The sequence below is a fragment of the Lissotriton helveticus genome, chromosome 1_1 (genome assembly GCF_964261635.1).
Source record: "Lissotriton helveticus chromosome 1_1, aLisHel1.1, whole genome shotgun sequence".
NCBI classification, from domain to species: domain Eukaryota; kingdom Metazoa; phylum Chordata; class Amphibia; order Caudata; family Salamandridae; genus Lissotriton; species Lissotriton helveticus.
In genome coordinates this window covers 850,095,287-850,111,502 of record NC_136057.1, presented here as the reverse complement: position 1 = coordinate 850,111,502, position 16,216 = coordinate 850,095,287, and the positions used below count along the sequence as shown (strand labels likewise).

The window sequence follows — 16,216 nt, the reverse complement described above, 5'->3', positions numbered from 1 at the left end:
GACGGCAAGCAGTGTATAGGCTCAGTAATCTTGAGTCCTCGTGTAGCCTGTGGGCCGGCTGGAGAGTGATGGTATGACCGTATGCCTGTGTACACTAACCGTGGGTGGGACATGTAAGCGCAATTCATGGTGGGCGCTCATCACTTTTGACCTCCACCTGGAGTAAGAAGTTTTCCCAACATTCTCTGACCATGCAGGAATCCCCTCTCATTTGAAGTAGTTTAAGAGTGTGATCTTCTCTCCTGGTCCACGTCAGTAGAACACTGACACAGAGCCAAAGGTTATGAGTTGCAGGGGCCTTCCATGCCATAGCTATTTGTGTTTGAACAGTACAAAGGCCACATCGATGAAGGAGTTGAGATGTTTGCCCCCTTTGACTCTGGGGTGTATTCCCAAAAGGCGGGATTCAGGTGCTGGTGTGAGATTACGCACTGACTTCTCAGCTACTGCGGTGGTCACTTCTGGTCAGCCCGGGTGCAACACCGTGCAGGACCATACCATTTGGAAGAAATCAGCATTCTGTAATGTACAGTTGGGACATTCAGAGGATAGTGCTGGGAACATGCACTTAATGCATTGTGGTAAGAGGTGGGTGTGATGTACATAATTGAATTGTGTGAAGCGGAACCGTCCGTTGCAGGATATCTCTTTCACCACCTGGAGACCGCGCCCAGACCTTGTCAGACCGAGGCTGCTGTACCACCCTATCCCATTTGGTATCAGCCTCAACTGCGTGATCAGGAGGAGTGTTAAGTGAAGTTTAGAGGGACGTAAAGGCATGGCGTGTGCCAGCGGATGTCAACATTGTGTAAAATACCTGAGGCAGGGGCTCTTCATTCTCATTGTTCCATGTTTCACGGGCGCTGCCCATGATGTCACCATTGTTCCTGAAAGTGCCAGTTCAGTGCTGCGCAAGTGTATGTGTAACACATCTGTTGTGTCAGCCATGTTTGAGTCGGGGTAGACGTTCAACTTCGCTGCTGTCTGATAACAAGAAAACTGGCAACAGTGATATACTGCCTGAAACCAAGGTGACTGAAGTTCACTCCTAGTCCCATACAGTGTTGAGTTAGCCACATGTTTGTGTATCTTGTACTTTATTGTTTTTGAGCTAAGTCCAGCTTCTGTAGAAACAAAAGTACATAGCTGATGCTGACTTGCCAACTAAATAAACAAGAAACCTATCAACAGTTGCCTTACCCTGTCCAGCTGCACATCCTGATCCAGAGGTCCCCAGAAGTAGAGGCCGGGCCATAGGATATACCAATGCAGGGAGACTAAGGTAGAGGAAAAATTCTGATGTTCCAATGTTCCGCTAAAAATGCTGCTTCACGCCGACGACAGTTGAGAGGGACAAATGTGGCATTAAATTGCAATCCGCTACTGGCACCGAAGCTGAACACAGGCAAGCATGAACACAAGTAGTAAACAAATAGTTTCTCAAATGAACAGATAATCAACAAAAGCATAAAGATACAGTACTTGGCCCCTGCCACGTGGAGATAAACACAAGACTAAAAGGAGGGACAAAGAGGAAAGATTCACCACTAGCATGCAATGATTTTTAAAGGACACTGAAACAAACAAGTGGACGGGCTGTAAGCTCACAAAGTATATACAACAGGTCTCAAAGCTCAACCTAAATATATGTGTACTACAGGGGCAAACATGGCAGATCCAGCACCTGCGTTATCCAGTAGCCATGTTAGTTGGCTGGTTACTATTAACTGGATCAGGCGTGCTTTAAAATCCATAAATATATGTTGTAGCACGAGCGTGGGGCTCTGGGAGGTGCAGGGCCTCGTGAATTATTGTTCTGCCTCCCTTCTGTTGAACTTTTTGTGCTTTTCTGTCAAATTTCTACTCGATCTCTCACCATACAGCAAATGTTTGTCATTTATTCTGCTGTATTTTTCTTCTATTTGCAAACTGGTTTGTTTCTAACTAACCTCACAAGTTTGTTTTCCTTTCAGTCTTTGTTGCTGTCGGAACCACTGTTGCGTGTCGGCTTGGAACGAACCCAGACTGGCTGTTCTTTTGCAATATTATTGGGATGTTCATGTTCTATTGCGCTCACTGGCAGACCTATGTGTCAGGAACACTAAGGTTTGGAAAGTAAGTTGATAACTCTTTGTTGTGACGTCTGTATGGGCCAGGGTGGGTAGGGGTGGAGTGTGAGAAGGATGAGGACAATGCAATTAATTCTAGTTATTACTTTCCAAAAAAGGAGGCACTGTTTTGACAATATTGCGCATAAAGTAACCTTTCCCCACTGCATCAGTGTTCACTTTTACCAATTGTTTTTGAGCAGGTAATTATTTAAATATTACCTAGGGCAGATGTTGTTCTTACATATGACACAAAGTTGGAGTGCCTAACTATTAAAGAAGACTACTACTTGTTACTCTTCTCTAAGTAATGTGTTTTATCTTAGAGTTATGTTTGAGCATCTTTAAATAGAATTAAGGCCAATTGACAACTGCAAATGGAGAGAGAGCTTTACCTGGGCCTTCCTTCACACTTTGAAGACCACATGTTGAAAGAAAATACACCTGTATTACACCTCACTCAAACTTACATAGTGGGACATGTTACTGTCTCTGTTCGTTAGTCTTCATTGACTCCAAATTTCTAAGAGAATCTATTTCCTTGTGGTCCCACTTTAATTTAGTCTGAATGTTTCCAGCAAGTCTGCTAATGTCTGCCACATTCATGCTCTTAGTTGCTCCACTATTTCACAGTTGAGGGAAACCTTTAAAGGGGCATCACCTTTTTTAGAGTCTCACTTTACTGCACAGCTGCTAAGCAAAGCTTTTGTCACTACTCTTTTGAAGAAATACACATACCGTGGCCTTCAAAGATTTATTATTCTCTCACCATTTACTGTTGGCTGTTTGGTGTATCATTACACTCAGCTTTTGACAGGTGCTTCCATTGCAGTGCACATCTCAAAACTACCGTGATTAGATTCGCCACATTTGTGTTACATTCAATTCTTTGTCACCCATTTATTCTAAGCATAAAGCATGTTTTCACTGTAGCAAATGAAACAAAGGTGTTTTGGTAATGGATTGTCAGGAGTTCCCAGTATATTTTCCAACCTGAGTTACACATAAGGATCAAGTGTGTTCCATTCATTGCAGGTATGATTCAGTTAGCATCGCATATCCTCTTATGCTGTTCTTATATCTGGATGAGCGAAGTCCCCAGTGATGATCCGGCTGTATCCACATCTCTCTTCCAACATGACCATATTTTCTGATATTTTTCCAGTAGCCTATAGCTTTCTAAACACTTTCCTTTGTCAGTGCACATCAGTCCATCTGACTCTGCAATTCCCTCAGTGTAAGAGAATCAGCGGTCCTCCATTTCCTTGCAATATCTCTTTTTATGTTTTGCCGACAGCGTGCAAGCGCTGTTAGCGAAAGTTATTGTTCTTAAAAAATTACTTACCTTGACTTACTATTGTGGCTCCCAAGTCACTCTTGTTCCTTTACTTACAGTTGTTCAGTGCCTCCTTTTCACCTCTGGCTTCCTCCTGGGCTTTGAGACTCCGCCTGTGCTGTGGAGCATTGGCCAAGCATAGCTTCCTGTGGTCAGTGTCCTTCCACTGGCCACAGGCTCCTGCAGGGATTCTTTTGTTACTTTTGGGCATGGCATTTTATTCAGTGCATGTCCAAAGGTAACTCTTCTTCATCCTGCCTGTAAGTAAGTATATAATACATGTATTGTATAGTTGAGTAAAACTAACAATTAAATAATAAAATAAACAAAAGTAAAATCATCATACTAAAAGTTTTCAAGTACTTAATTAACAATAAAATCAGCGATATTCTATTATTCAGGTAATCTGAGCAATATGCATTATTAAAATGCCAAGTTCCTGGATCTAACCCAATCTAAATGAGCAATTTCCTTCATAAAAGTAAAACATAATCACATAACCACTAAAATTCTTATTCAATATAAAATGTTTATAATACGAAGTTAGCAAAATGTACACAGGTCTGGTTTATAATTACTGTGAACCAAATTACACTATTGCCTAAAGCCCTACCATGGGCACCAATAGAGCAGTACTATGTAGGAAGACAAAAATGGTTATTGTACTCTAGTCCTATCATACTTAGAGCCTCCAATATTCCCGCTTGAGCTTAATGCCTACTGTACTTGTCTCTCCTGTTACCTCAGACCTACCCTCCTGATGCCTCCCTCTCCAGAGGGGAATGCCAAAATACAAGGGTACTCCTAAAATGCCCAACGTGATCTTCTTTTAGCTGCATTAAAATGCCAAATATTCCTTTTAAGACGGTTTAAACCTCACTGATGGCTCCATCCATCCTAGGGGACAACTTCCTCCAAATCCGCTCTTACTTACACTCCGATTGTTGAGCAGGTGGCCCAGTACTTATTGTAAATGATGTAATTGTTAACTGACGTTGTTTCGGTGGAGAGACTGTCTCCCGGGCTTACGACAATAATTCTTTTAAGATATTCACAAATTTAGCACATCTCCCCAGCCCCCCAGGTGATCTACTGCTGAAGCAAAAAGAAGATGCCTGTGCACAAGAACGAACTCCCTCTGCCAAAAAAATAGGTCTTAACAGTAGTCTCCTTGGATGATCCAGGGCAGGACAACAGCATAACAAATGAAACCATGATTCTTGATAATTGTAGCATAGCCTGCAATTGATGTCGCCCCCCTAAGCCACGCTGGGCTGGCTTAGGGGGGCGACATCAATTGCAGGCTATGCAACAATTATTGTTGGTAGCGCAAGCACTCTTAGGTAGAGGATTCGATCCAGAGTATTTGCATTAATGAGATACGAAAAATATTTTTGTGGCTTCCCAACATGATAGGAATCGTTTGGGGGCTGTGCCTATCCTCGGCACTCAACGGTACACAAGTTCTGTACCCAGGAAGACTCTTTCATTTGCTTGTTAATAGCCGTCTTCCATGCCCGGTAAGGGATATCACCGTCCCCCAAGACAGACTTTTCAATCTTGAATAACAGAATTCGCTCATTAAGTTGTCTATACCAAATTTACCAGACTTTTCGTAAATCGATTTCAAAAGATTTTTTACTGAATTCTTGGGAGCTGTCCTATACTTGATACAATATTTTAACATGGATGCCTTGCACTCGATTGCTTGAATTACTAATCCTAGCTCAAGCCTTAATCTGGAGCTATGGGCATGTCGCGGTTGATGGAATTTTGTTATGCATGCTCTAATGTGACATAGCTCCAACGCATCATCCAGTGTGCCAGGATAAGCAAAATGACCATACTGCAGGGCTGGGGTTAAGGTTGCCTTTATTACTCTTAAAATAGGGGAAGCAGAAGCGCCACTTAATAAGCGATTCAGTTGACCTATTCCATAAGTAATAGCTGCCGGTTTCTTGTTAAGATCTTTACCGTAGGCAACAGCAGAACCATATTCACTAAACCACACACCCAGATATTTATAATACCTTAGTGTAGTAATGATCTTACCTTCCAATTGCCAAGTTGCCAGCTTCTTCTTTCGGTAACTCCCTAATATCAGGACTTTAGCTTTGGACTCATTTACCAATAGAAGGTTAGCCTTATTGAATCTATCCAAAGTGTTTAAAGCCTTTTACAAACCCAAATTGATATGATCCATAACCCCGATATAATCAGCATAATGAATTATTTGTAATTGGACTGAGCTTAGATTAGGGGGAACCAAACTGCATCCGTCCAGTGCTTTCCCTAGATCTGCTGTGTATAAATTAAACAACATGGGTGCCAAAACACAACCCTGTTTTAGCCCACAGTTTATTTTTACTTTGTGTTACCCTTGTTGCACTAGTTTTCCCCCCAAACCCAGGTCTCTTTATATAGATATCTAATGGCTGTTAACAAACTGGATGGTATACCCCACGCCACAAGCTTCCTCCAGAGGATAGCCCTATTCACTCTATCAAAAGCTGCGCTGCAATCTATAAAAAGTAGGACCAGAGAGATGGTCTACTCCTCTGAAGGGCCTGGTGTCTGAGGACAGAGAGAGCTTGAATATTGTTTACCGTAGATGCCCCCGCCCTGAACAATGTTTGAAAGAAGGGCAAAATGCCCTCCTCAGCCACCCAGGATTCTAAATGTTCTAATAAAATTCGGGCATAGACTTTTGCCTCAATATTAAGTACCAATCTATAATTTGCGGCCGAAGTCCGATCCCACTCTTAAATATAGGGCATAAAATTGATCATCTCCAGCCATCTGGTATATCAGCGTTTAAAAAACAGTAGTTATAAAGTGCTGACAGCACTGTTGCTCAACCTATATGTGCCTCCTTAAGGGCCAGCTGGCAGGCCATTCGGGCTAGTGGCTCTATCGGATTCCAACTTTTTTAGTACTTTTGCCACCTCCCCACTATTTGTTAAATTGCACTGAACCACTTGGGTCTCTTCCTCAGATTGGCCCAGCCCAGCTTCCAAATCTTCTTGATGTTGTAGACTTGAATCAGATGCCACCAAATTTCCTTTCAAGGTTAAAACTGGGGTGGCAGGTGTCCAGTCTCTATTGGATTTTCAGTTTGCTCCAAATACAGCTAAACAATCTGGCGCACCCAAGCTGCTTCAGAAACACAATTTTCCCAGACGATGTTACCATTTTTTAGTTTATTAATGTGGGCCCAAAATTGCGCTTGTTTAGAATCCTTTAGTAACTGAAAGATTGTGGCCCATTATTTATCCTTTCTTTCCGTCTTTTTCTCCCAGACAGTTTGTTTGTGGTTTTAGAAGGATTACACCGGTGGACACGTTGCGCTTCGCGCAGCATTCTTTTGGAAACATTGATTGTCTTGCAAAAGTTACCTGGCCTTACTGGCTTGTGCCCCACCTGCTGAATTTTGGACCTACCCTCCTGTTCCAAAAAATACTTCCGTAGGTTCTCCATAAGCCTCCCCCACACCTGTGGGGCACCTTCTAAATGATTTGTAAATAAAATAAACTCCCGATCTTTTAACCAGGTGCTAACCATGAATTTGTATCCGGCCTGTATTTCCACCCCTGCCCTCCATTGTTTTTCACCCACCCTCGCACATCACCCCCTCTCTGATGTGTTTTCCCTCTGCCCCCAAGCGTCCCTGTGCTGTTTTTCTGTGCATGTTGCTCTGTAGTGCGGCTGCTGTGCAACATGGCTTAAAGGAAAAAAAGAAAGCACTATGGCGCATTCAATGCTGCTCGCTTAATAGGAAATGCTTGTGTTTTTTTTTCCTGTACGCCATGTTGCATAGCGGCTAAGGCTGCTGTGGAACATGTGAAAAAAAGGCAAAGCCATTAGATTTCACATAGGCTAAACCTATTGACTTTGCCAAGGCGTGTTGCTTCTATGAGAGTAGAGACTAGTCTCTACCAGCGACCTCGCAATCTTCCTTCCTTCCCAGCCATCAGTTATTCCTGGTACAGCTATCTTATGATCTGGGGTAATGGAATGGCATGCCTAATCATTTCTTTTCGGTATCTGTGTATCAGTACCACAGTGTTGTTATAACCTGCCAACTCCAGGTAGTATGCTTGATCCCCAAGGTCTAGTTCCCATTTCTCTTTTAAAGTATTGAAGAGATCAGGAGAGTTAAGTAAAAGTGACCTGTACACAAGATACCCTTCATTCCCAGTTATTCCACAGTAATCTTAGCTTCTAGAGGGTGGAATTCAGGGAACATTACTAGTTTTTTAGGTCTCGCCTCTCAATGCGCATGCTCATTGAGCGAAGCGAGAATATAGGGGCTTAAACAGACTTTAACTAACTGGCGATTTGATGCTGTGCCGGTGCGCTTTTAGGTCAATGCACAAGTGCATTGACCTAAAATGCGCGTGCACAGCATCAAATCGTCAGCCATCTGTTGCCCAGCTTGGTGCCGCTCCACCCCCTGCGGCATCAAAGGCTTTTCACGGCCAGCCGGCTGTGCTTTCAGATTCACGGCCGGCCGGCCGTGTCTCCTTTTCTTTTAACTTGTTTTTTTCTTGCTCTGTCTCTTTTTTCATTCCAGCCTGATGTATTTTTCTCTCACCTTCTATCTTCTCTCCTATCCACCATGTCTGCTACTGCTGGTAATCTTTATTCTCTCCCTTTTGTGTTTCACCTCCCTCAAAAACGACTCTGCTGCTTCAGTCTGCCAAAAAAAATGCCAGTACTGCTTGTGCGTTACTTTCAGTTTTGCCGGCTGCCCTAATAACACTTTGAATCCCCTCAAAATCATTTCCTACTTGAAGCTTTATGTTACTTGCCTCTTTCTGTGCATACTTCAACTGTATACACTTTGCGAACTTCGACATAAGAGAGTGGTCTGTTGAGAAATTCCATTTCCAAAATCCTGTGGTTTATCACGGTGCAATTTTCCAAACATGTTCACATTTTCTGTTTCCCAACATGCCTCTCTTTCCTCAAAATCTTCCAACCCCGTCCCCTTCTTGTTATCTGCTCCCAGCTTCTATCTTATTTTTCTTTTCTTCCCGTTCACCTGCCCCTACCCCCCTCACTCCTCTCCGACCTCTCACAATCGTCCATCTCTCGTTTTTTTGCCTCTCTAGTGCTCTCTTGCTTCACGTCTTGTTTGTTTTTGTTTTTATCGATTACCTCTTGTTTTTTCTTCCCGTTCACCTGCCCCTACCCCCCCTCACTCCTCTCCGACCTCTCACAATCGTCCATCTCTCGTTTTTTTGAATCTCTAGCGGTCTCTTGCTTCACATCTTGTTTGTTTTTGTTTTTATCGATTTCCCCTTGACGATGCCACACGCTTTACTTTCCTGCAGCCCGTTGGATTTTCACTTGGCTCGCAGTACACATGCTTGCTTTTTGAAAAGTACCACTTTGTAGTGGTATACAGATGTTGGGTGGGAATTATGAGCTTTCTGCGCACGTCACTTTAATTCCGCTAGATTAAAAAAAGGTGAGGCAGGACAGATGGGTAAAACAGCAAGAATAATAACCTCATTCATAAAACAGACGCCTACATAAAAGAATAATAACAACCTTCATACGCCAAAAGCAGAGCTGTTTACTGGATACGTGTAGGCAAGCAACAAGGAAAAGTGTCCGCCTCAGGTGCAAACAGCTGCTCGATCCGGGGATAGCTCTGCTGGCTGAGGCCACAACCCGAACAAGCTGTGATTTTCTGAGGCAGCATCGATCTGCATATTCTGAGGATAGCGCTTCATTCCAGAACATCAGACTTCTAACTTCTTTGTAATAAAGGCGTTGTTGTGGTGTGTAATGGTGAAACCTGCACCATCGCGTGCACAAACCAGCCACATCACAAACCACCATTTGTCTGTCAGTGCCTCACATCTTACTTCAAAGGCTCTGCCCCTCGCGTGCGCACACCAGCACTCTCCTACTTACCTCCCACGGCCAGTCGCTCTTCCCATTCACGCGCTCTGCAGGTCACCATTTGCCAGTATGCGGAGACTTCAAAGACTTCAAGCTGTGGCCATAATCAGGCCCCCCTGCTTGCCATAACCCCTCCCTTTTCCCCCTCCCTCCTGGACAGTCTCGCTCTCCCAAGCGCCTCGCTTAGGCACATACATTCACCACTCACGTGCTCCCCACCCCCCACCCCCCACCTCCCCCGATCACTTTCACGTCCGTTCGTCTCCCTAGATATAACACGATTACATGCAAAACTGAAAATGTACAGCTCAGCTGTTGATCTCCCAACTCAAGGCCGTATGTGCGACATCAAAGAGTTTAAATACCTATATTCCAAGTGCTACTGTTAATGCAGGTTAAATGAAACTACTAGTTGTTTTGAAACTGGCATAATATTATTTTAATCTGTGCCAATTGATTGTAGTTTGCACTCGCCACAGGCAGCACAGTGATAGACCCGCTCATAAGTTTCAATCCCAAAGAACTTTGTCTTGCAGGAAATGTATTCACTGTCACAGGAGTCTGTCATAGGCAGACACCCAGTCCCACAAGCTCAGAAGGCTGCAGAATAGGAAAATGAACAACGCAGGAACAGACACAATTACTGTTGTGACAGCCCACACCACGTGATCCAATCACCAAATACAGAGTGAATCATTTCTCAAGCTTTTATTTTCTTCACCCGAAATTAGACTTACCACACGACAAACATTAAATCCAAGTCAACATTGCACCTTGTCACTTGTGCTTTACTTCATCACCTGAAAGGTTCATGCTTAAGCTTTGACCAATCAAATTCATGTTGTTCCCAGACCACGCTGCTGTGCAAACAAAGATACTCCCCAGACTTTTGTATAGCGCCGCGCTGCCTCTTCAGGATCTTTGAGTACATACTGTATCTACATTTAGGTTCGCAGGTATAAATATTTTCTGTCACCCCTCGTTTCTAATGCCTCTCAATCTGTGACAGTTGTAATGATAGGCTTTTATTATTAATATTGGAATCAGGACTCATTGAACTACATGCATAGTTTGGAGGTTTCCAGTTTAAGCTAGCTGTTCCTGTTAAAACAAATGTAAGACTCCCCTGGAAATTGTAGCTGCCGGCCACATACCTCACTATTGCTGATGCGTGTGCGTGGGTTGTCACAGTGTAACTCACATGGCTGCCAATCTCCCTAGTGTCTTTGCAAATACCACACTGATCCTGGCAATGCCATCTTTCGCTGAGCTCACAATGTGTACACACACACACACACTCACTCACTCTTACTTTTCTTATGGGCTCCCACGATTGTGTGGATAAGAAAAACATAGAAAAAGACAGGCACGTCAATAACGAATGCTCATAGAACATTCCCTAATGTTTGGACGATAGAAAATACTCCCTGGTAATACACCCAAATGACATGCACTGGACTATAATAGTACGACATTTTGCCAAATATTTTAAAAAACGAGATAGTAAACACAGGCTTTTTGTACCCCCTTGTCAGGCAGAGTTTGTGATTGTTATACTTTGATGTAAGCAGTTCTATTTGCTTGCATGCATTGTGTGTGTGTGCGTGAAATGGTGTGTGCGTTCAATAGTGTGTGTGTGTGTGTGTGTGCAATAGTGTGTGTGTGTGGAATAGTGTGTGTGTGTGTGTTGGACACGGTGTGTCACGTGAGGGTGTCTGTGTGTCTCTAACAGGTATCCCAAGGCCTGCTGATAAGACTCCCCCAGCCATTTGCAGGGCTTCATGACAGCAACTGTCCAATGAATCACAGATGCTGCCTCGGCTGTTCTCACAGTGAGTCTGGCATTCTTAGTACTCAGACTGAGAATAATAAAATATTTCCGTCGCCTGTGCCCATTACCTTCCACAGAGCTCTCTGTTCACCCAAACCCCAGGAGGGCTCGGTACACCTAAGCATCATTCTAAAGGGGCACAGTGCGAGAAATACTCACCAGGTCTCTGCTTTTAAAAGCAAAACAATATTTCAGGAATCTTTGGCTTTCAATGCATAATCCTACTTTGCTGAATGACGTTAACCAATGTTGTTGATTTTTGAGCACTTTCACTTTGCTTTATTGCACTTACCTGCAACGGGTACTGGGCCGTCCTGTCAGTTTTACATTCTACCCTTTTGCACATTAATGATCGTTTCCTAGGTAAGCAAAACCTCATAAAGAACATTGATATGACGAATTCTATTGCTGTCACTCTATTTATCTATATATCGCCCTCATTCTATCTATCTATCCCCCTCTATCTATCTATCGCCCTCACTCTATCTATCGCCCTCACTCTGTCTATCTATCGCCCTCACTCTATCTATCGCCCCTCACTCTATCTATCGCCATCATTCTATCTATCTTATCACCCTCACTCTATTTATCTATCTATCGCCCTCACTCTATCTATCGCCCTCACTCTGTCTATCTATCGCCCTCACTCTATCTATCGCCCCTCACTCTATCTATCGCCATCATTCTATCTATCTTATCACCCTCACTCTATTTATCTATCTATCGCCCTCACTCTATCTTTCGCCCTCCCTCTAGCTATCTATCTCCCTCAGTCTATCTATCCCACCACCACAGCATCACTCAGGGGCACCACAACTTCACTATGCACTACTACAGCATCACTGATCGCCACAGCATCACTCGTCGCCACCACAACATCACTCGTCACCACCACCACATCACTCGTCGCCACCACAGCATCACTCAGCGACACCACAGCATCAATCTGTGCATCTATTCAACAACAACTGGTTCAAATATGTTCTCTCAATGTTTCAAGCTTTATTACAAATGTCACAAAAAGATGTTAATATTTCACTTCTGTTCTTGGATTTTCGTCACAATAAAATACACTGAACATAATCTTCACAAAAGTTATTTACTAAAGTTTAAGCTATTGCCATTATAAATTACAATAACTTTTATTTAAGTATTATTTAAAAAAATTAAAAGCCATTGTTATTTGTAATATCAGTACATTTAAGTCACGTAAATACAAAACATGTTGCATTACAAATGCTGTAGGTGTCACATTTGCAAAAGTTAAAAGTATTGGCATTGTAAATGACAAAGCTATTAATTTCGCTATTTTCAAAACCAACATATAAATAAAATATTTGTCATTTACAAGACCAATAGCTCAAACTTTCCTAATGCGAGACCTATTGCATTGCAAATGCTTGTCTCAGTGGTATTCATGGCATGCTAGAGTTAAAGACCGAATTGGATCTTGTGGAAGGCGAAGTCGGATATCATCTGTTCAAATGATTTAACATAGCTTGTCACCCACACATCTCCAAGTTTCAATATACCAATGAGATCCCATGCATGAAGCCCTTGAAATGTCATTGTCTGAGTGAGAATTCTCCTGCCCCACAAGGGGTTAATGCCATTTATTTACCTTGCCATCTGATATGCTTAAGTGCGGTTCTCTAGGATAGTATTTGTTTTTTTATGATTGGAGGAAGCACATGAGGAATGAGGAACTGGGGTACCTTAAAGCATGAATAGCAAATGTACAACTCCAGGGAATCCGGCTCCATTCGTTTGGCTGAACCCTCTTTCTCCACTCTTTTGCCAAAGAGCAGCTTACATGCTTTATGCGCCTCACCCCCACTCGTATATCTGTGATGCATCAGAAGCCAGGAATACCTGGCTGAGTTCCACATCTTTCCCATCAGCTTCTGTCTACTATGTTTGAGCTGTCTGAGTGATATCCACCCTTTTGTCTACCTACTGAGCTTCCAATTGCCCTATTTGGTCCTCTAATTCTTCATTTTTTCGCTCTCCATCTTTCTACGTCGCCCACCACCCAATCAGTATTGAAGGCTTCCCACTGGCTTGCCAGTGCATAGCCTTAATTCCTATTCAACTCCAAATATTTGGCCTTGCCTATCCTGACCAGCTCTATCATGGGCCTGCTTACACATATATACGTGCTAATTATCGCACCTAATATATAACGATACCACAGTGTAGATTATGCAATAAAGAGCACCTATTCCAAGTTTCGAGGGAATAACATGCAGATTTTGGTGCTTAACTCCTCAAAATTTGTATGATATGGCAAATACCGTATGCTTTTCCCATGTTACATTTTGGCAGGTTTGCCCTGCTAAAATTTAAAGAAGATTGAGGTATTTAACAGATCCGATAAATCGAATGTGTTAATTACCCTCAACGTATAATTCTGACCCCTGCCCTGCGCAAACAAGTGTTTACGAAGGAGTCGGAAAATAATGACCCACTTGTAATCAGGCCTCAAGTATTCATCATGCTGCTACCAGGTATTCAGTCTTCATATCTCCCTTTGTCCCCAGTCTGTTTCCTGGTTTGTATCTCAATTGCGGAGGGGTCTGAGAGCCCCCTCTGGGGCTTTTGTACCTATGTAATGGTAGCCGTGTCTACTGCTGGCACAAATATATCATCAATATGAGTAGACGAGGAATGGGTCCCAGAAAAGTATGTATACTGCTGTAATGTCCCATTTCATTTACGGCATGTGTCTACTAAGCCTAATCAGATAGCCCTTTTATGTAACAGAGTTTTTCTGCAGATAGCCGCTGAATTGTGAACATCTAAGTCAGAAAAAAGTGCCAGGATACCCGTAGGGTGGCAGCTGCGCTATATAAGAGCTATATACAATACAACTCAACAGAATTAATTTAACCACTGATGACTACCATACCTGGCTGTCAGTCCTAAAGTATGCTGGATTTCAGCTTAAGGGTACACTACTGTAATCCTGGGGGGACGTATAGACTAAGCAATGTCCGAGGCAGCCCCTCAACCACCACAAATCTACCTAGTGGGTCTGATTGTACCATTGGTGATGCAAACGGAAATGTTTTTCCCGAGGAATATTACTGCAACTCTATTTCTCTGGGCATGATACACTCTTGTTTAGTGGCCTAACAAGTTGCACTTCTTGCCAATGGGGGTGCGTCTCCCACCGTATAAGGGTATCTAGGTCATGTTTGCTAGGTATACTGGAGAACAGCTCCTGTCTTGAACATGTTTAAAGAATTCCATGACATGATACAGTATTGATCTGCAGATGTTTCATACATGTCTGAGCCTGTTCCATGTGTTTCTTAGGCGCGTTGTTCCCTGACCCACTGGGTGTAGCGCTCATGTTGTGTAACCCCTCTGTAGTATTGGGGAGTCTGTGATGCCCAAGGTGCATCTGTCTACCACACATAAGCCCCTCCAACAATCAGGAATCATCTTGACCCGTTCATCCCCCAAAAACAAAATGAGTAACAAAACCCTCCCAACAAGCATGAGCTGCCCACCACCTGCAGCTCCCCTCGTCCCATCCCAAACTTCCACCCTAGAAGCATCTATCGCCTCCAATAACGTATTAGTGTTTAACAGTACTACTAAGAGTATGGGTGGGCCTGTATGCCTGAACCTTCCCACTGCCAATCCACATTTTTGTCTCTTATCACCAGTTGGACCTGCTCCAAAATATTTCTGAAACATATGAAAATAAACCATTTCAGCTCTGCCTGAAGTACTATCAATGACTCTTGCTGATTAATAATAATATAATAATCCACATTTGTAAAGCGCACAATCACCCGTAAGGGTCTCTAGGCGCTGGGGGCCGTCTGGAAGATTAAGCGAGCTATTGCCCAGAGTCACATGGTGCTGGGCTAACCTGCCGCCGGAGCCGGGGATCGAACCCTGATCCCCAGATTCCAGCGTCAGTCGCCCTGGCCGCGGCGCCACACCTCTCCCCTCATGATTGTCTCAAATGTTCGAGGGTTGAGGGGGAAGGTAATGGCTCCTCTTTGTCTGGAACTGGTGGGTGGTCTGATCTTCAGAAAGAATTTGGCTCGGCAGAGTCACTTGTTTGACCATTGTGAGTGCAGTGCCAGAGCACGGCCCCTTCAGGATCCATCTGGGATGGTATGTTTGGTCAGGGGCTCGTGTCAGCTTTTAGACAGTGTAGCTGGATTTGAACTAGTCCTCTTTTCTGCAGAGGAATTTTCTTTCTTCAACCCAATCCCAGGCTGCCCCTGGACAATCAAATCTGGAGGATCAGCCGTTGAAACTTAGCCATAGCTTGGCTGGAAACATTAGTTCATAATTCAGCTTCATGGCTTTCAGCTTCTGCTTCACCCAAACCTGAGGAGCGACCTTGCTTCTGCACGGCTCAGGTATTGTCATGAGGTCTGGTTGAAACAAGACAGCAGGGGCCTATGTGCTGTTTTGATAATAACGTACTAGGAAAGATTGTCCTGTGGTACCCACGACTTCAGCCAGATAGTGGGAAAATACTCCATAATTTGTCTGTCAGCGCCTCCCGGGATGCACACGAGTCGGACATTATTTTGTCTGGCGCTCCTTTTCATATCTTCAGCTCGCTCTTCCAGATGCCAGAAGGTTATGGGTAGTCAGGATAGTGTAGGATATGTTCTGGACCTGGTCTTCCACAGTCTGCCGCACCCTCTTTATTTGTTTGCTGTATTTCCGAGGTCCTGTCTCACAGGTTCATATCTACTTGAAGCTCCACCATCCTTCATCGAAGGCAAAACATGGATTATAGTGTCTGCAGAGATGGTAGCGAAATCACCGTTTTTTGGAACCCTCCCAGCACAGCTATCAATCGATGTTGAAGCCTGACAACTTACTGGCCGAACCGCACTCCCTCATCTGCCTTCCTGGCACGTCTGCCTCCCGCTGCTCCTCGTCTGTCTGTGGCCTCTCGCATGAGTTGACCAGGTCGGGGGTCTCTGCCTCAGAAAGCCTGCCACTGCTCTGCGTTGCCATCATCTTAGAAGCACCAGGTCTCAGCTTGTG

The 16,216-nt window shown here is 43.8% G+C and overlaps 1 protein-coding gene across 2 annotated transcripts in view; it reads left to right on the top strand.

The window, feature by feature from the left end:
* Positions 1-16,216, top strand: part of CHPT1 (choline phosphotransferase 1) — a 448,829-nt gene that overhangs the window by 185,589 nt on the left and 247,024 nt on the right. For both annotated transcript variants that reach the window (XM_078675086.1, XM_078675079.1), the window contains exon 3: positions 1,974-2,115. In XM_078675086.1, coding sequence (XP_078531212.1) covers positions 1,974-2,115 — 142 coding nt within the window. The remainder of the gene's footprint in view (positions 1-1,973; positions 2,116-16,216) is intronic.